The sequence below is a fragment of the Anolis sagrei genome, chromosome 5, assembly GCF_037176765.1.
Source record: "Anolis sagrei isolate rAnoSag1 chromosome 5, rAnoSag1.mat, whole genome shotgun sequence".
Classification (NCBI taxonomy): domain Eukaryota; kingdom Metazoa; phylum Chordata; class Lepidosauria; order Squamata; family Dactyloidae; genus Anolis; species Anolis sagrei.
This window is the reverse complement of record NC_090025.1, coordinates 82,713,768-82,734,872: the sequence shown is the minus strand read 5'-3', so window position 1 is coordinate 82,734,872 and position 21,105 is coordinate 82,713,768. Positions and strand designations below refer to the sequence as shown.

The 21,105-nt window shown below is 40.5% G+C and overlaps 2 protein-coding genes across 2 annotated transcripts; both read right to left on the bottom strand.

Annotated features, from left to right (window-relative positions):
- Positions 1 to 1,243: 1,243 nt before the first annotated feature.
- Positions 1,244 to 6,700, bottom strand: LOC132777226 (polycystin family receptor for egg jelly-like). The gene is given in 3 exon segments (XM_067468384.1): positions 1,244 to 6,159; positions 6,162 to 6,293; positions 6,343 to 6,700. Coding segments are annotated over 3 exon segments (5,406 nt in total).
- Positions 6,701 to 10,244: 3,544 nt separating this feature from the next.
- Positions 10,245 to 20,689, bottom strand: LOC132777227 (polycystin family receptor for egg jelly-like). The gene is made up of 2 exons (XM_060779587.2): positions 13,043 to 20,689; positions 10,245 to 10,289 (listed from the first exon to the last, which is right to left on the bottom strand). Exons 1-2 carry the CDS (start codon positions 20,687 to 20,689, stop codon positions 10,245 to 10,247), a joined length of 7,692 nt encoding a protein of 2,563 aa, XP_060635570.2.
- Between the last annotated feature and the right edge of the window lie 416 nt (positions 20,690 to 21,105).

The window sequence follows — 21,105 nt, the reverse complement described above, 5'->3', positions numbered from 1 at the left end:
AACAGCAAAAATACCGCAATATATATTGTGCAGGTACAGCTGTACCAGGAGCTCCAATTTTGTTAGCTTTGCCTTGAATGTTTGTTGTAGTCCTAAGTTTCAGGGACTCTGCAGATAAGTGGCTTCTTTTGGCTGCAATCATAGGGCAAGCCACCTGTCAATTATAGTTAGGTTCCCTGGTCCCGCCCCCTTTGGGTTTTGGAGGGAATAGGAGCCAGTTTGGGTTCAGTCCACACAGAGAAGCTTTCCATGCAGGACATAATACCAAGAGCTCCTGTAGAAAGCTTCGTCTTCTACAGCTTGGCCGGGGAGATATAGCCCCTCAGCTTGGCCGGGGTTATACAGCCCACAGCTTGGCCGAAGATCATACAGCCTTACAGCTCCTTCGCTGAGGGACTTCAGTCAGCCATCACCGAAACCTGAGCTCCTTTTTCCCTGGAAGTCTACAAAGCTCTGCTTGGTAAGGGCCACTCGCAGAAGCCAGACGCAGTTGGTACCGGGTGTAGGGGCTCCACACCAACAGAGGCAAAGACAGACTGCCCAGATTAGAAGTTAAGGATATCCCCATTAGTTAAAATACCAGTCATGAAGATAGTGCCTGTTCCCTGTGGACAAGATTGCAAGAGCCTATAGACTGTTAAGAAAGCCTTGAAATACCTGTTTGTTTTCATTAATAGAGAACTTTCGTTGAACCTTTAAGCAATCTAAAGACTTTGTTTTGGGGAGGTCCAAGGGCCTTTAATCTGAGGCATCCCTGGCATCCCGTTGGGCACACAGAATTTATGTCCTGTCTACAATCTTATGCACAGGCCCAGCGTGCGACAGCACATATATTTTAAATTAATATTTTTTTAGAACCACGAAGTAGCGAGTCTGCTAAAAGCGAACTGCGAAGTAGCGAGGGAACACTGTATTTGTCCACCTCCATTTCCATGGAGTACAGTGTGTTATGAGACATGTCGAGTAAAGAACTGAATGCCACAACAAATACAAAGTGTTTTATTCGTGGTAGTATTATTTCTTAGCAGTGGAATGTTCAAACAAGACTTTGTAATGGATTTGCCCAGACAATTCACTGTAAAACAGCAAAGCAACACAAACAAAGCCGCTTGTACATATTGAAATATACGTTAACGCTTAAGCTTGCAGGTCCAGCCAATTTGCATTGATTAATAATTTGGGCAGTGCTTTTAAAAAATTTCCAGCTTTTGTTCCTTTCACTCAGTCATATGACAACCAAGATTTATATGACAAGATAAACTATTTTCCGGCCATTTACTTTTCTGGCTTTGAGACCCAGGTGGTGCTTATTTCTTCTCTCTGGATGCCCAAACAGAACTCGATTGAAAAGTTCTGTATCAGCCGTAGATGCTTTCCTGCAGGTTATAAAAAAACATATCCTGCGAAGCTTATTAAACAGAAAATTTACCACCTCTGCTTCATCAGAAGGTTCTTCATAGACAGGCTGTTTCATGTCCTCATAAGCAGACATAATCACGGCTTGAAATAAATTGATCAAAACACAAATCATGACCATCATGAATGAAGCTAGAAAGAGACCGCCCAACACCCGGTTGGACTCAAAGGCAGTGTCTTTAAAAGCTGAAACACAATATGAAAACACAGTCTGAGCAGAATGAGTCATGGTATTGTAGTTCCATTCATACTGGCCAAATACTAGGTAGCCAAAGGTCATGTATACAAAAAAGTACGCCGCCACCACTAAAGCCATGGAACAGATGCCAGGAAGGGCCGCTAAGATGGATCGTTGAGCCAAACGCACGTCGTAAAAGAATCGGGAATAGCGGAGAGTTTTCAAAACAATCAGGAAAGCCAAAAACCCCAATGTTATCCGCAGTGTTCGATCCACATGAGAAACTTTATGAAATGGAATGAATTCACCTGGCTGAAGTAAATGCAACTCGGATATGTCAGTAGCCAGCTGAAATTTGAATGCAAGTTGCAAGAGAAAGAACAAGCACACACCCTTTATTCCCAAATTAATTAAATTTGAGACCGTTTTGATGTATTTTTGCCTTTGCCGTTCCACCACGTAACATTCATCAATGATATAAAAGACGAGCATGTAACCAACAGCGACATAAACAAACTTTTCTGTCTTGCTTAGCTCCTTGAAGATTGGCAGTTTGTATGAATGGATCCACAAGGTTGTGTTGATAGGGCCCAAATAAGAAAGCTCAAATATAACTGATATACTGCAAAATAAGTCTACATCTGAATTGAAAGTCGTCATCTCCACAATTAGGGCCCAAGTATCTTCATCAAGCCAATTGCTCTCTTCTAAAATATCAATTCTTTTTGTTGAATTCCGCAAATTTTCTTCTGAGTAAAAATTAAACGTGTACCCTCCTGCTTCGTATGTGTTTAGTTCTCCATATGAACTATATTTCCATGGATCTCTAACTGATCGATAAGTGAAGCCTGAAATATTGGTGAAACTATCAGAAACAGGTTTATCAGCTGGGAGTGTCCAGGACCCAAGATAGTCTCTTTGATCTTCTCTGTCAAAGCCATATTTATGAAGACAATGGCTTTTACTAATCACAAATTTATGTACAAAACTTTGTTGATAGAAACATTCTTTTTTCGTATGTTTTGCCCTTACTTGTCGCATTCGGGGTACACCAAGGATTTTGGACCAAGTTTCAGAAAGATAGGTCGGTTGATCGTCATTGTGAATCAAGGGCAGAAAGACTTTTCTTAACCAGGCGTAAATGTCCTCTACTTTAGTGACATGCGAGAGCCCATTTGAAAATTTATTATGGATATCCTGGTTGTAATAAAAGCTTGTGGTGTTTTCAGTTGAGTAAGCAATGTTCAAAACAAGGATCAAAAAGACAAAATGGCACGCAACATCCTTTATGAAAACGAAGGCTTGGCGTTGAATTTTCTGCCTTTTCTTAAAAATAGTGATTTCATCGTCTTCCAAGGAATGGTACTGCTTGGTGCCCCTCATTCTTACTAAATCGTAATGTAATTCACGCATATCATCCGCATCCATATTTATGTCACTTAGTTTAATCTCTAAGTAGGCCTCTTTGCTTGACCACTGAAGGCTTTTACAGTTTTTAGGATAGAGTGTCTTTAGGGCTGAAAAAATAGCGATATTCATAATTTGAAGCAAAAACACATTCACCCACAGTGAAATAACAGAGGCTACCAACCACTCTACCGAAGCTTCATAGTTAAAGGTCAGGCCATGTAGTAGGATAAAAAATGTTGATAATGTAGAAGTGACCAAAACGAATATCCATAAAACGTATCTATTCCACCAGGATATTTTGATTTGTGGCCTTTTACAGAACACCATGTTGGCAATATTGGGTGGTCTAGTTTGGGGAGATGATTTGTGGTTCTCTAGATAATTATTATTTACATTGTTGTTAGTGTTAGCACCTTGTACCATGTCGTCTTCTATTGCAATTACATTTGCATCACCCTCCGGAATTGTGCAGTTGGTCCAATTTTTAGCGGTGTGTTTCCATGTTATCGTTTTAGATGGTTCTTGTTTCTGTGAGTCTAAGGCCTTGGGAGGTGACTCCTGGAAATGATCTCCCACGTCTTTTGAAGCAGTTTCTATAAGATACCATTTCTGCAGACACTCCTTCCAGTTACTAAGATTTCCAAACATGAAAGCAGAATATTGTGCAGGCAGGGCCTGAGTTGTGGTCTGCACTGAAGGCTCCTCCTGAGAATATTTGAAAAAAGCTGTTACAATCATTTGCAAAGGGATGGAAATAAAAGCCCCTTGAACTCCAATTAAGACGGGTCTCAAATATCGTATATGTTCAGAAAACATTTGCTCTTCCTCATCAGCGCTGAAAAACATAATATTGACAAACAGGATGCATAACAATATTGTTAAACAAGCAAACAATCGATGAAGCCTGTTCAGAGAACCAGTACAGACGTGAGCAAAGATGGAGAGCCATAAGTGGTTGTCTGCTACGGTATTAGCAAAGTCTATCATGAAAAAATCAAGTTTGTGTAAAGGTGCTTTCGGATGCGCAACAATAAATGACCTATCTATTAAGCCATCACCTTTATCGAGAGCGAACCATTTCCGGCACATGAACATCCAAGACTTCTTTGTGTATATGTTTTCCACCTTAATTCTGCTCAAGAACCAGTTTGGGGAAGAACCCTCGTTATTGTGCCAGACTCTAAAACAATAAATGTCTCCTAAGTCAGTTTTACTAGTCACAAGAAAAGTATTGATGGCCCCACGGAAAAAAGTAAAGTATTCGGGGTGTTTTAAGCAATGTACATCACTGACGGCTCTTTCCCCTGTCAGTTGAATAAAAACATCAGCGGTCGTTCCTGCTCCCAAACGGCTGCCAGTGTATACCGTGACCAAATAGCACACTTTATCAAAGGGATCGTTGTCTGGCAAGACTATAGCATGCTCTATGCTGTTTATATCAGCCCTGTCTTTTCTCATGGCCCAAATAGTCAAAACAATGGATAATAAAAATATGAAAAGGAGGGTTAGTAGTATCACTAGATTTTGGTGTACTGGAGTTGGCTGGGTCCTTTCAATACCTACTGGATTTGAATAGGCTGTTATTTTCCCAGCCAAAAATGTGGCGCTGTGGCTGAAGGCTCTTCTTAGCTGAGGGTTTGCAGACCTTGAAACACGTTTTTTGCCTGTGCAGACGCAGTGCACCTTTTGCCAGCTGGTCTGAGGACCAAGATTGCAGAAGTCGTTTGTCCAATGACTTTCAACTCCATCCAGGTACAAACACTCAGCAGTAAAGAGCCGAACGTGCACAAGTTGGGTACCTTTGTCCCATGGGTCTGACTGCAAAACCACAGAGATGTTCCGTTTGTCTGCTCTGCTATCTTGGAATATGGATCTGAGCAATGTCTGGGAAAGACAAACTATGTAAGGACCCTTAAATGCACAGTCATCATCACTAGAATAATTTCCCATCTTATTATAGGAAACACTGAAAGAAGCTATAGGATCACAGTTGACCTTGAGTCCCGGGTATATGAAGACTTGGAAAACAGTTTTCTTATTTGTCACAATCTGAATAAAAATGTTTTTGGATTGCCTAAGTACTTCAATACTAAATTCTCCAGTGGCTTTAGGGAGTTTTTTGTCACGTCTGATCATAACCTGAAAAATTGCATCTCTTTTCTCATCTTTTCTAATCATGATCATTTCAGCAACATCAGGCACGATCCCGATCCTGTCGCCATTATATTTGGTTCCTGTCATCTTGAATCCAGTTATCATTGTGTTGATATCGTCGGCGTATGGCAACCAAGGAAAAGGATTATTATCAAACTCATAAAGAATAGTGGAAACTACAGAATCTCTAGTTAATTCATCACTATCCTCCTGTTTCATTTTGAAGTAAAAGTAGTTCTTGCTGTCTCTTCTCCTGGAAGATGCATCAGAAACAACCCCTTTTTCATTTTTTCTCAGTGTGATGGTCCAATCTTTGACTTCCATAATAGTTTCATTTTCTTCTGGAATTTTACCTTGTAAGACTAGCTCTGCTAATATCCCGGTCATATAAATTGTTTCCTTAATCCCATTAATGTGGATATTTCTGCGTTCTAACAAAGACGCTTTCTGTACATTGGACAGTCCTGCAAGAATAGCAGTGCCAAGCATCTCTCTTTCCTTCAGTCCCAAATCTTTGTTGCCATGTTTTTTCAGTTCCTCAATAACTTCTTTGATTTTTTGTACTGCAAGTAGTTGCGATTTTCTGTTTATCTCCGCAACTTCATGTGTTATTTGAAAAATATTTGAGATCATTAAATTTGCTTCCGTTACACTTGTAGTAGGAATTCCTGCAGACCTGTTTAGAAGGAGTTCCCGCAGCTCAGTCTTAGAGGAATGAAATCTTGGCGAAACTTCTATATCATTTAAAGTAGAAGCCACTATGTAGATGAGATAAAGTGCCCTAAAGTAAGCCCTACTTTTCAGAACAGCTGTTATTGGATCTCTTGATCCACTAATTAAATTTTGTAATTCATTTAGAAAAACATCTGTTTGTTGATCTTTTGATGGGCCGTATACTTTTGTCAGTAAAGTTATGTGGTAATATGCCCCATGTGCATCACACACTTCAATGCGTACTCTCAAAGCACACTGCTTGGAAGGTATTCCAAGTGGGGTCACCAGGCGATCCCACTGGTGAGTGTAATGATAGCACCAGCTAGAAGTTTTGGGGCATGCACACCAACCCAGTTTCAGTGGCTGCCCTTCCAGCATATGAAAAATGGATGGCGGATGGAAGAAGCCAAACACATTGATGCTCAGATTGTGATGAAGACATGCACGCATGGTACAGGAATGTGAAACACACTGTATAGTGTTGAGGTTGGAGTCCCTGGATGGACATATGATTTTTCTTGCTAAGTTAGGGTCCAGCACTATCCGTGAACCTATACTGTGTGCAAAAGGAGAGCTCCAGTACCAGCAGCAGAAAGATGGTGGTAGTTCATCCTGTTGCTTCCCAGTAGTTCTTACATATGGTTTAGTAATCCTGCCCCATAGATGTGAAGTCTGGTGTTTGTTGTCTTGCTGATGATAAATATGGTTTTCTTGGTCAGAGCAGATGAAAAGCAATGGTGGTGATAATAAATAAGGACATATTGCTCCAGCATACTGAGAAAAGACTAAGCACAAGGGGAGTAGCAGAGAGAACAACAGGGGATGCATCTTGAAGTAAGGAGACAGCTTGCCTGGATTAGGAGAGATTGCTGTCCTCCAACTGCCACAAAGTGAATGACCGGGGGAATTCTAGAATTTTACATGTCACTGGGCAACCAGTGTCCAAACTTTCCTTTCTGGTGAAAGTAATCTAGTGGAAGTCATCTCGGAACCATTGGCAATCTTCTTTGAGAGTTCTTGGAGAACGGGAGAAGTTCCAGCAGACTGGAGGAGGGCCAATGTGGTCCCAATCTTCAAGAAGGGAAAAAAGGATGATCCAAACAACTACCATCCGGTCAGCCTCACATCGATACCAGGCAAGATTATGGAAAAGATAGTTAAGGAAGTGGTCTGTAAACACTTAGAAACAAGTGCGGTCATGGCTAACACGGATTTATCAGAAACAAGTCATGCCAGACTAATCTGATCTCTTTTTTCGATAGAGTTACAAGCTGGGTAGATGCGGGGAATGCCGTGGGTGTAGCATATCTGGACTTCAGTAAGGCTTTCTACAAGGTCCCCCATGACCTTCTGGCAAAGAAACTAGTCCAATGTGAGCTAGGCAAAACTACGGTTAGGTGGATCTGTAATTGGTTAAGTGGAAGAACCCAGAGGGTGCTCACCAATGCTTCCTCTACATCCTGGAAAGAAGTGACAAGTGGAGTGCTGCAGGATTCTGTCCTGGGCCCGGTCCTGTTCACATCTTTATTAATGACTTAGATGAAGGGCTAGAAGGCATGATCATCAAGTTTGCAGATGACACCAAATTGGGACAGGACAGAGGACAGGAGCAGGATTCAAAACGATCTTGACAGATTGGAGAGATGGGCCAAAGCTAACAAAATGAAGTTCAACAGTGACAAATGCAAGATACTCAATTTAGGCAAGTAAAACGAAATGCAAAAAGACAGAATGGGGGATGCGTGGCTCGAGAGCAGTACGTGTGAAAAAGATCTTGGAGTCCTTGTGGACAACAAGTTAAACATGAGCCAACAATGTGATGTGGCGGCAAAAAAAGCCAATGGGATTTTGTCCTGCATCAATAGGAGTATAGTGTCTAGATCCAGGGAAGTCATGCTACCCCTCTATTCTGCCTTGGTTAGATCACACTTGGAATATTGTGTCCAATTCTGGGCACCGCAATTGAAGAGAGATATTGACAAGCTGGAAAGTGTCCAGAGGAGGGTGACTAAAATGATCAAGGGTCTGGAGAACAAGCCCTATGAGGAGCGGCTTAAAGAGATGGGCATGTTTAGCCTGAAGAAGAGAAGGCTGAGAGGAGACATGATAGCTATGTATAAATACGTGAGAGGAATTCATAGGGAGGAGGGAGCGAAATTGTTTTCTGCTGCCCTGGAGACTAGGACGCAGAACAATGGCTTCAAACTACAAGAAAGGTGATTCCATTTGAACATTAGGAAGAACTTCCTGACTGTGAGAGCTGTTCAGCATTGGAACTTTCTGCCCGGGAGTGTGGTGGAGGCTCCTTCTTTGGAAGCTTTTAAACAGAGGCTGGATGGCCATCGTCCAGGGGTGCTCTGAATACAATATTCCTGTTTTTTGTCAGGGGGTTTGACTGGATGGCCCATGAGGTCTCTTCCAACTCTTTGATTCTGTGAAAAGAAAGGATCCCTTGATATTCTTTAAACATCACATACAAAGAGACAGACTTTCTCTGATACAGAGTTGGGGACCCTGTAGCATCTCCATGGCCAACATTGTTGAGGGCTGACTGAATTTGGAGCCCCGTAATATCTGAATGGACAGTGGTTCCTTCCTGTAAGAGTTTTCTCTATGACAGAATCATGGAATCCAATGACTGAGACACCACAGTTATGTATCAAAAAATGTTCTGTATGCAAATATTAGCTCAGACACAGAACTATGGCCTCTTCCTCATCTATACAAATAAAAATGTAATGTTCGTTTGTGATATTAACAGAACTCAAAAACCACTGGGGGAATTGACACCAAATTAGGACACACGTAACAACCCAATGTATGTCCTTCACTCAAAAAAATTGATTTTGTCATTTGGGAGTTGTAGTTGCTGGGATTTATAGTTCACCAACAATCAAAGAGCATTCTGAACCCCACCAACGATGGAATTGAACCAAACTTGGTACACAGTTCTTCCATTACCAACAGAAAATACTGGATGGGTTTGGTGGGCAGTGTCCTTTAGTTTTGGAGTTGTAGTTCACCTACATCCAAAGATCACTGTGGACTCAAACAATGATGGATCTGGACCAAACTCTACATGAATACTCAATATGCCCAAATGTGAACACTGGTGGAGTTTGGGGAAAATAGAATCTTGACATTTGGGAGTTGTAGTTGCTGGGATTTATAGTTCACCTACAATCACAGAGCATTCTGAACCCCACCGATAGAATTGGACCAAACCTCCCACACAGAACCCTCACGTGGGCCACAGCAACGGGTGGCAGGGGGCAGCTAGTTATATCATAAAGGGTCACATTTTATCCCTGCATGTCTCAAATTACATCAAAATTGTGTTGAATTCTGCTTTGTTTTAATTTTTTATTAAGAATAAATAAAAAAGAAGCAGTTATATTGGCATTTTAAAATCATTTACATAAATAGGTCAATAAATTGTAATAAAATTTGAATTTGGCTTAGACTGCATCTTGTGATTTCTTTGATTGTGGGATTTCTTTGATTGGGGTCACCACGGGTCAAACCTACATGAAAGGTTTGGGCTACTCCACATCTCTTATGCAGATAGGGGTATGAGAGGCTTCTGCACAAGCCTTTATTATTATATTTATTAAATGGTGTTAATATCTCAGCTCAGCTGTTACTTTTTTGAATGGCAGAAAGGAGAGGAGATGGCTTAGCTAGATTTCTCACTCTCAGCTGGTTGATTGTCCACAAAAATGAACCTACCTCTTTCATTGTCACGGACAAACTGAGACATGTTAAAACCACGAGTTGAACTCTGGAACAGTTGTAGTATCTGGCGTAATATTAATGCTGTGAGCCATCTACATAGGACCAGCCTATATTTTCATAAATATAAGCAAATATTACAAAATACTAGGGGTGTGCGAATCAGCAGAAATCTGTTCTGTTTTAGTTTCAAATCCCCCCATTTCTGTTTTTGGGAAGATTCTTCCCGAAATGGGAATTAAACCCTGGATCTTGAATTATGAATCCGAACAGCCCCCTTCCTAATCTTCTGGAATTTTCCTGAAAACAGAACCATGGGGTACACAACTCAGGGTGGCTAATATAGGACAAGCCCAAATTCAATATGGTTAAAATATAACACAACAGTAGTCATAAAAAGAATTTTTTTCAAATAATAGAAAACAAACCAAAAATTATATATATATATATATATATATATATATCACAATCATCAAGCAAACCACCAATGGTCTGAGTAGTGCATAGTTCTGAGCTTGAGCGGGGAGGCTGGTGCAATCATTTGCAAGGATAAGGCTGATGGATAAAGTGCTGAAGCCGGATGACAAAATTAGGAAATGTTGGGGTTCAGCCTGTGATTGTGTTTCAAGATTAAAGTGCTTTAGATGTGGGGAATGATGTCACTGAGGTTCAAGATGGCGATGGCCTGTTTAATGATATTAATCCAGAGAATGACATAGGGACATCGGTACAAAGTGTAGTTTCCCATGAGAATGTTCCTACAGGGAAGATAGTTTACTCCCTGAACCAGAGTTCCCAGGATTTGGGGTTTGAAAACAGCTGGGCACCTGGAGAAACTAATGAGCAGATAGATAATAAGCATATAGAGAGACAGCTGGAAATTAGCCAAAACAGACAGCTCAGCCAAGACCTTTGCCGTTCTGCCAGGCTTCGAAAGATAAGAGTGAGAGGCTCTCAAGGAAAACGAAACCAGTTTCTGGGTGCTTGGAATAACCTAATGGAGGGATATAAAGTTCCCACCATGGAAAATATAGTCAGATGAAGCATCGTTTCAGAATCCTGCTAAGTCCTTGTTCTTGTCCCATGGAAGCCCTGCTTGGAAGATTCATGTTAAGGATTTCTTGTTTATGGTTGGACTTTTTGTCTCTTGTGATTATATACTCATGCTGTGGATCAATGTTTGCCTCGTTCTTTGGATTTGATTACAAAAGTCTGGATTTTGCTTTAACTTTGCTGACCTCTACCTTGGAATACTTTGTTCCTGCTTATCTTCCTACCTAATTGGACTTATCTATTTTCTCAAAGCATATTTTCACCTTGCTGTTTTAACTTATCTTCAATAAAAAAAGGATTGCTTTCCTACTCAACATGTGGTGTTTTAAACTCAGAGGGTTATTCCTGTTCTGGAGTGCAACAGGAAATGGGGGACAATTAAAAAGAGCAATATATCTCTAGTTTGGGAACAGTAGTAATGTGCAAGAATTGGTTTTGGATCATAGCTGGGGAACAAACTTATATGGGGAACTGTCTAGTCAAAAGCACAGAGGAACATACACATTTTTAATTCTTTACAGAAAGTGGACAGGGTGGGTGCAAGTCTAATCTCCTTGGAGAGAGCGTTCCAGAGCCGGGCCCCCCCACCAAGGAGGCCCTCACCCTCGTTCCAACCCACTGTGCTTGTGATGGGACTGGGAGCAAGAGGATTGCTTCCCCAGAAGATCTTAGAGATCGTGCAGGTTAGTAGGGGTTGATGTGGTCATGAACAAATACCCTATTATGTCTCAAACAGCACTGGACAAAGAAAGTGGGATAAAAATAAAGTAACTAAATAAATACGAGTGTAAACAACTTGGCAAACAAGGACTGGGAAGATATAGCAGTATTCTCTTCAATGTTGTTCAACAGAATACATGATTGTATACTGGAGTTTAAGAAAACCCTTCCTGGTTTGTATCAGTAAATTTGCCCAGGGACTGTGGTTATTCCTGGCTGACTAAGAACACATGGTGCCCTGGAAGCTGGGTGCGCCCATGCTTTTATTCACCTGAACTATTGCTGCACATGCACCTATTCACATTTAATTATTCCAATGGTTCTCAACCTGTGAGTTGGCCTACAACTCCCAGAAATCTCAGCCAGTTTACCAACTGTTAGGATTTCTGGGAGTTGAAGGCCAAAACATCTGGGGAACCACAGGTAGAGAACCACTGAATTAATCAAATATTTAATTCAGTAACCGTACAGGTATTAGAACATTATTTATTTACTTATTTACTGTATTTGTACACTGCTCCTCTCAGCCCTCAGGCAACTCGAGGCGGTTTACAAGGCAAAAATTCAATGCCGCAAAGCATAAATACTATACAATTTAAAAATATTAACATACATAAAATCATAACAACAGCAATAAAACATAAGCCATTAATAAATCCTTATTAAAACATTGGCCAGTCCCATCGTATAGTTGTTCCATTATCCTATGTCTGCTACTCTGCATTTGCAAACGCTTGCTCGAAAAACCATGTCTTGAGTTGTTTCCGAAATGTTAAGAGGGATGAAGCTGACCTGATATCCCTAGGGAGGGTGTTCCATAGCCGAAGGGCCACCACCGAGAAGGCTCTGTCTCTCGTTCCCGCCAGACATACTTGTGACGAAGGTGGGACTGAGAGCAGGGCCTGCCCAGACAATCTTAAAGTCCTCAATGGTTTATAAAGGGAGATGCGTTCGGACAGGTAAGTTGGGCCAGAAAATATCCCACGAAACAACCTAAGTGTGGAACCAAGGGAAGCCATGGTACAACCGGAATTATGGCGCAGCTGGCTGAGTGTCAGCTGCATTAAGATCATTCTGACCAAAAGATCATGAGTTCAAAGCCAGCCCGGGTTGGAGTGTGTTTCCAACCAATTGTGTGTAGCCTGTTGTCGACCTTTGCAACCCGAAAGACAGTTGCATCTGTCAAGTAGAAAAATTAGGTACCACCTTTAAGTGTGGGGAGGCTAAATTAACTGATTTATGAGGCCATAAAGAAGACTCCAGCAAAGCATTCCAGCGGGGAAGCATGCGGGGAATGCGGAAGTGCTTCATCAGCGTCGCAGATGGACAGTGAAAGCGACAGCTCCCCTGACGGCCAGTAAAAGGTAAATAGCCTCTGTGTATGTCTGTATATATTTGTATGTCAAAAATTGGCATTGAATGTTTGCCATATATGTGTACACTGTAATCCGCCCTGAGTCCCCTGCGGGGTGAGAAGGGCGGAACATAAAAGCTGTAAATAAATAAATAAATAAATAAATAAACCAAAGAAACGTGACAACATGGTGTATGTGTGCATTTCAAAACCACTGCATGCCAACAACATTGGAGAAACTATTACAAAAATTAATTTATTTTACTCAAACTTCATCAAACATAAAGAGAAGTCTTTGTATCGTTACATACTCTGCTTTTAGTCTGTCGCTTATTATGTTTTTCCATTTTTCCATACAGTATCCGATTCAAGAAATTGGTTTCTTTTTCAGGTTTTGTACCAGTTGAAAGAAAAAAACAAAGCCTGTGGATTCTTTGGACTAAATAGTATATCACTTCAGCTTCATGTGATGGTAGTTCATAAACAGTTTCTTTCATGTCTACATGAGCAGAGATTATAATAACTTCACTTAAATTGACAAAAACACAAATCATCACAAACTGAAAACAACCTAAGAAAAGACCACCTAGAAGCTTATCAGATGAAAATTCAGTGTCCCTAAATGCTAAGGCACAGTAAGACAATACAGTGGTAAAAGAATCTAACAGAGTTCGAAATGTTACTTCATGTTGTCCAAATGCTAGATACCCAAGCGACATAAATCCAAAAAAGAATATGGCCCCTGCAAAAGACAGATTAATCATTTTAGGTAAAGCTTCATGTAAGGATTTTTGAGCCAGGCGTACCCCATACATGAATCTGAAATAGCGGAACATTTTCAAAATTAAGAGAAAAAGCAAAAATGCCATAACTATCCTGACTGTCTCATCAAACTGGGAAGCTACGTGGAAAGGGATGAACTGATAGGGATTGAGAAAATAAAACTGTACTAATTCCACAGCAAGATGAAATTTGTATAAAAGTAACATTACATAAATAGTGCAAAGTGTCTTCATTCCAAAATTGATTAAGTTGGTAGCTGCTTTTAAATATTTCAGCCTCTGTTTATAGATCATCCAGCATTCATCAGTAATATATGTTATGAGCATATATACAGTGGCTAGCAAGAAGAAAATCTCACTGCTGGATTGGTCAGTGAGAAGAGGGAGATGGCAAGATTCAACGTACACATTACTGACAATAGGGCCAATGTAGGAAAACTCAAATATGACAGAAATACAAGAGTATAGATCCGTATCTGGGTTAAAAGTGGTCAGTTCAATAATCAGTGTCCATGTCTTATCATCAAGCCACTTGTTTATTTCCAAAGTTTCTAACCTTGTTGTTGAATTATTTTGTGTCTCCCCTGGAAAGAAATAAAAGCTGTATCCTCTGGATAAATAGGTGTTGAATTTCCCATATGAGTAATAGTCCCACTGATAAGCAGGATGTTCATAAATGAAACCGAAAAAAGCACGACTGTCAATAGGAATTGGTCTATTGGCCTTTACTGACCATGATCCAAGGTAGTCAGCTTGATCTTCAGGATCAATTCCATATTTCTTTCGGCAATGAATATCATTGAGGCTTAATGTATTTGTCAAGCCATACGGAAAGAAACATTTGGTTGGAGAACTTTGACTTCTTATTTGTCTCATTCTGGGCAATCCAAGAATTTTGAACCAAGTGCCTGAAAGATACGTTGGTTCATTGTCATTGTGTATCAATGGCAGAAAGACATTTTTCACCCATGTGTAAATATCCTCTATTGTAGTTACTTCAGCTAGATCAACAGAAAATGTCTCTTTCATATACTGATTGGAATAATGCAAAGTTGTGATTTCGGCAGGCTTTGCAACGGTTAAGATTAAAGATAAGAAGAAAAGATGAGAGAACATATTCTTCACATAAGCATAAGCCAGATGTTTAATCCTATGTATTCTGCGCAATTTTCTAACTACTTCCTTCTTTAAGGGCTGGTATTCTTCGGAAGCTCTAAGTATAGTCAGCTCATGATGCAAGAGTTTCATTTCACTGGCAGTCCGAGTTTTACTCTTAAAGTGAATAACTTGGTGGCTTTGCCATGGGAGGTCTCGACAGTATTTTGCAAAACCAGTACGCCAAGCTGAAATCACAAGTATCTGTAAGGTCTCAAACAAAAACACATGTACACAAAGGGATGTCACGGAAGCTAGCAACCATTCCAAGGATGTTGTGTAGCCAAAAGACAGGCCGTGCACTATGATGAAAAATGCTGACATCCCAGGGATACATAACACCAAGGACCAAGCTGTGACTGCAGACCAGTGATTAGGATTTGGATTCTTTGTGTTCTTACACTGTACTGTCGTTTCGACTGGATAATTGTTATTGACATTGGCATTGGTGGGTGGGAATGGTTGAGATGTCATCTCTGCAAGTGGAGCCTCTCTTATATTATCCTCGGTGCAAAGATATTCAGCTACTAAGGAGGGTCTCTGTTTTTGTTGACTTTGGTTTGGGTGAGATGGTGCTGGCCTCTTTTGTGAGTGCTTAAACAAGGTGGTCAAAATCACCTGCACAGGGATGGAAATTAAAGCACCTGCTATTCCAGTTCCTATAGATCTCAGGTATGACAAGTCTACTGATAAAATAAATCGATCTTTCTCACTAGCAAATAATAAAGAGTTAAACATCAAGGAGGTCAGCAATATCACCAAGCAACAGGACAACCTTTGGAATCTGCTCAAAGAGCCGTGGATTCTATGATAAGTGAAGACAGACAGCCAGAGGTGGTTTCCGCTCACATCATTGCTAACTGTTATTAAAAAACAATCAATTTTGCTTACACGTCTATTTGGGTTTGTAACAGCAAATGTCCTTTCGATTAGGCAACCATTTTTGCGAAGAGATAACCATTTTCTACACCAAAATAGCCATGTCTCTTCAGTCTCCAGGTTTTGGACTTTGACTCGGCTTAGGTACCAATTAGGACCAAAACTGCAATTATTATGCCAGATATGAAGAGAAGAAATGTCTCCTAAGTCGATCTTTGTAGTTAAAAGAAAAGTGTCAATAGATCCTCGGCGGAAGGTTCTTCGAAAACGTGGATGCTTTAAATGATGCACACCACTGGCCCCATTTTCGCCCATCAGCTCAATAAAAACACCAGCTCTTGTGCCTGCTCTGAGACGACTTCCTGTATATATAGTGACTAGGTACTTTATTGTGTCAAAAGGATCATTGTCTGGCAGATCGATGATTTGGTCTTCCGTACCGACTTTATCTTTTGTTAAGACCCAGGCAGCCATCAATGTGTAAAGTATAAAAATAATAAATAATGTCAATTCTGCTATGGGATAATGCACATCATGTGTTAAAAGGGACCTTTTCATATCCTTATGATTAGGGAATGAAAATACCTTGCTGGCCAAAAATCTGAGGCCAGTTTCAGAGGTCCCTGCTGTCCTAGGACTTCCTGTAATCGTGCCGAGTCCTTTTGCTTTGCAAATGCAATGTATTTTGGACCAGCTTGTTTCAGGGCCAAGGCTGCATGTTCCTTCTTTCCATTGTTTTTCAATCCCATCCAGATCAAGGCATTCTGCTGCAAAAAGGGCAATGCGAACAATCTTTGTAGTCTGTTCTCTCACAAACGGGTGTGATCGTAAGACAATAGAGATGCTCACTTTGTCTTTTCTGTTGCTATAGACTGGAGACCAGAGCAATGATTGTGGAAGGCAAAGGATATAGGGAGCCACAACTGCACAGTCAGGAATAGTAGTGTCATTTTCAATAGGTGTTGGGGGACTGTGATGGGAAACAGTATATGTAGCCAAGGGAGGGTGGCTGATGTTGTGACCTAGGTATATAAACACCTGGAAAGTGATGTTCCTTTTAGAGACAATCTGGATGAAAACATCTTTGGTACTTCTCTTTATTTCAAAACTAAAGCCTCCAGTTGTTTTAGAAAGCGCTTTGTCCGGACCAATAGTCAAGTCAAAGATGACCTCATCTTTCCTGGCCATGATAATTTCAACTAAATCAGGCATGAGGCTAATTGTATCACCATTAGGTTGGGTACCTGTCATTTTGAATCCGGTTACTATTGTTCCAATATCTTCTGTAAAAAGCAACCAAGGGAAAGGATTTATGTCAAATACATAAAAAACACTGGTAACCACAGCATCGACATTTAATTCGGCATGAAGACCCTCCTTCAGTGTGGGATAAAAGCAATTCTTGCAATCTTTTCTATTGGAAACATTTCCGAAAAGGTCCCCCTTTGCATATTTTTGTAAATGAATGCTCCAGTTTTCTGTTTTCAGTACAGTTTCATTTTCTCCTGGGACTTTATCTCGTAAGACTAAGTCTGCTAATATTTCCATCACAAAAATCGTTTCTTTAATTACATTGATGTTGACCTTTTGGTAGTGCAAGAGAGAAGCTTTCAACACATTGGACAACCCAATAAGAATACCACTACCAAGGATATCTGTTTCCTTTGAACTGAAATCTTTGTCCTTGAGCCTTTTTAGAGCTTTACTGGCTTCCTTCAATTTCTTGATTGCAAGTAGTTGTGATTCCTCATTGATTTCCATGGTTTCATGTGTTACCTGGCAAATACTTAAAATAACTTGATTTATTTCTTGGGCAGTATTTGTTGGCATTTCTGTAGTCATATTAAGGAGGATTTGCCTCAAATCAGATGTAGAACCCTGACTAGGGTTCTCAACGTTATTTAAAACTGAGGCCACCATATAAACAAAGTAACCTATATCAAAATAATCCTTCGTTATCCGAAAAGTTGTCATAAGAGCACTTTGCCCATTCATTAAGGAATGTAGTTCATGATGAATAACACCAAGTGACTTACTTTTCTTTTCATCATGCACAGTTGCTTGTAAAGTTACTTGAGAACTTGCTCCAAGAGCATCATATACTTGAACGTATATAACCAAGGCAGAGTTGTGAGATGGCACACCATTTGGGAGGAAAAATTGAGGGGTTTTATAGTCATGGCCAGAATACACTATTATTCCCAAAGTACTGTTCTCTATCGATGATATAGTACTCATTTCTATTTGATTATATGCTGCTATTACTTTATATGCAAGAGGTTCATTTTTGTTTCCAAACCCGTTGCACTGAATAATGAATTTTGTTAGAAATGCTATACCGATTTTTGGGTTAAGGAGACATTTTCCTAGCTGAGGTGGTCCATTAACATAAAAAGAATACTTATAGATGGCCGATTGTCCTTCTGCTGTTGAGACTTTCAAGGTAAGGACATATGAATGATCTGTCATGGTTCCAAATGCAAAAGCATTTAGACGTAAATATGGACTGGACCTTCCTGTTGTAGTTTTGGAAGACCAGTCAAAATCTATTTCATTGGATTGTGCCGAATGAAGTGACCAGTGATAGGAAGGCTTGTTGGTTCTGCAATTTAGACATTTGCCAGAAAGACAAAATCTTTCTGTCGGGACTAATGCTTTATCACAGTTTTCTAGACAAGTAACATTCAGGATTAAGGTGGAGTGAATATGCACATATATTGCTTGTTCAGCACGGGCGGTTCGGCTACCGTACTGAACCAGCAAGAGGAAATAGTATGTATTGCTTCCTTGAAGTGTTTTAGGTCTCACTGTTTGAACTGGGCCAGATGAAGTTGTCCATTTCAAGTCTACCTGATCTGGATGACATTTCCCATTTCTACTTAGAATCATTGAAGCATAGTCTGATTTGTGTTTGGTGCAATACCAAATAAAGGAGAGTCCTTTTTGAAAGGATTGGATCACTTCACCATTAGAGAAAACGGATCCATTGAGTATCCACTGGTCAGAAAAGCTAACTGACCGGAAATTTCCTCCAGCAATGGTGGCCATCAAGTTATCTGGCCCAATCTCAACAAGCACCGAATCTGAACTTTTAGTAATATCCCATGTATCTAATGATTTTAATTTCATGGAGAAATTAAAGACATACAAGCCATCATCTAAGCTAGAACTGGGAATGTTTAATGACATGTCATTTCTTCTCCTAATTCCAGGTGGGTTGAAAGGTTTGGACCAGTCTGGGGTACTGGTCCTATTTTGGACTTTATAAATGTTCCAGATGACATCTGTTTGTTTAGGGCCTGGGCAGTTTATCAGTGTTTCAGCGACCAGGGTAAATTCCATCCCTGGAGCATAATGTAGGATGAATTTAGATGTCTCGGACCTCTGGATACTTATTTTTGTAATAGAACAAGCTTTTTGATGACAAGCTAATCTGGATTCTATGACTTTAGAACTGTAAAGGTTGAATGTAGCTTTCAAAACCATTAGTACAAATCTACTGCTAATGCACTTCATTTTTGCTACAAAGCCAGTGTACAAAGCAGGGTTGAAAGGTAAGACAGAGTCAGGAATGAACTGTGTTGCATTTTTGACATAATTCCTGTACGCGAAACTATAGTTCTGAACGTCATTCTTGTCTTTTGAATCCAAAAGTTGCAGGTTGAAAAGCCATTTGCACTGCAGCAGAGGATGTTGTACGGGAATAAACCATACAATATAGACCAAATTTTCGTCAGGAAAAGTGCTGTTGAAAACGTGAATTTCTATCTCTTTTTCTCTTAGAGACTTGAAGAGTCTTCCCTTCCGGTTCAGATATATGTGCGTACTGAAACTGAACAATTGTAGCTGCACAAACTCCACAATGACCAGGTAGGAAAAGCCTGCTTGCTGGTAAAAGATATAGTGGGAGCTGGAATTTTTATTGGTGGCATCATCTTCCATCGAATAGTAAAGTCCGATGTTATGGCTAACAATATATGTGCCTACCTTGACTTTCTGTGGGTTGATTGTGAGGTAAGTTGGAACTGCATTACTTGCATTAAATATCAGAGTCTTATTAGAGAAATCAAGTTTTCCTGACAGCTCTCCAAATGATCTTTCATTGGTTTGGAAGTAGATATTAGCCACCACTTTTTCCTTGGATTGTTGTGGTTTATGGACAGCACAGAAATTACTATGCAAAGCAAAAGGGTTATAACTGTAGGAATGAGACCACCCTCTTGTGTCATGTAAATTCAATAGTTTATAAGCTACTATCCCTTGGCTGAGTTGTTGAAAACTCCAAGAAAGGTTGAATGTCCCATGTGGATGGCTCAGCAATGTGGAATTTGCACTAAAAACATGTAGCAAGGCAGGCTCTACTAAGAAATCCGTACTAACGCTGACCTGAGGCCCATGCTCAATGGTGACAGAAGCAGTGTAGAACCCACGGTGGGAATAGCGCACAGTCAAGTGGTAGCTATAATAGGACCTACAGACCTGCTGCAGCTCTGCATTAAGGTATGCAGCGGATGGAGGGAGCTCAGTGTGTTGATCACTAGGAATGAGGAGATCAGCAGGACTACCCCCTTGACTCCTGAAGTGGTAGATCCACGTGGAACTCTTAAGACGTGCACACCAACCCAGGTGCACCGGCTGCCATTCCAGAATAGGATGGGTACGTGGCCAGAACAGGAAGAGACGGACATCTTGCCCACAAACCTCAATACTCAGATTGCGGTGAAAGCACAAGGGGGGTGAGCAAAACGCTGATGCGCACTGTACGGTGATCTGACTATAAGCCCATGGTGGATGAGGGCTGTCTCCTGGCAGGCCTGGGCCCAGCGTTAGATTTCCTGACCAGAGATTTGTACTGTTTACCAGAATGGAATCTCGGAACCAGCGACAGTAAGGTGGTGGTTGGAAAACTGACTCTTCTTCCCCGGATTTTACTCCCGGTATTCTTGAGTAATGTATCACAATAAAGCCGTCCCACAGACATGAGATTCGAAGCGCATTGTCTTGTCGTTGATAAACACGATTTCCTGGCTCTGAGCAAGTAACTAACAGTGGTGGTGGTAGGAAATGAAGTGGTGCAGCCACTTGGTAGTAGAGACAGCAGAAAGAGCAGAAGAGAAAGATATGATGGAAAAGATTCTGCATCTTTGGTGTTGTAAAGAAACCTGGCTCAACAGCAACGGCTGTCTCCTAGCAACATGGTGGAAGAATCTGAGTTGATTCTAGAGTCTTTCTACTTTTATCTTGAGCAATCAATGTCTATTGGCAATATGGTCATATAATATTTTACACATCCTTCTCTCCAAGGGTTCAATACTCCAGAGCTCTTCTGGATTTAAATGATCCTCTTATACCTATACTGTCAAGACCCAGAAGCCTCAAGAATGCCAAACACAGTATAAAAGGTCCAAACAAAGCTTTATTAAACACAAAAAAGGCTTAGAGACACTTAACTCAGTGCCTCTAGCACAAACTAGGAGTCTACAGCAACTGCTAAGCAAAAAACCCAATTTAAATATAATCTGGATTATACCAGAGTATAATCTGGGATAACAAAAAGA

Bases quoted from the DNA above. Each gene is read 5' to 3' on its own strand.
- LOC132777227 (XM_060779587.2), bottom strand. From the start codon at position 20,689: ATGCAGAATCTTTTCCATCATATCTTTCTCTTCTGCTCTTTCTGCTGT. The intron at 10,290-13,042 runs GTATGTAACGAT...ATCATTAAACAG, and splicing joins AGCGACAGACTAAAAGCAGA to GCCATCGCCATCTTGAACCT.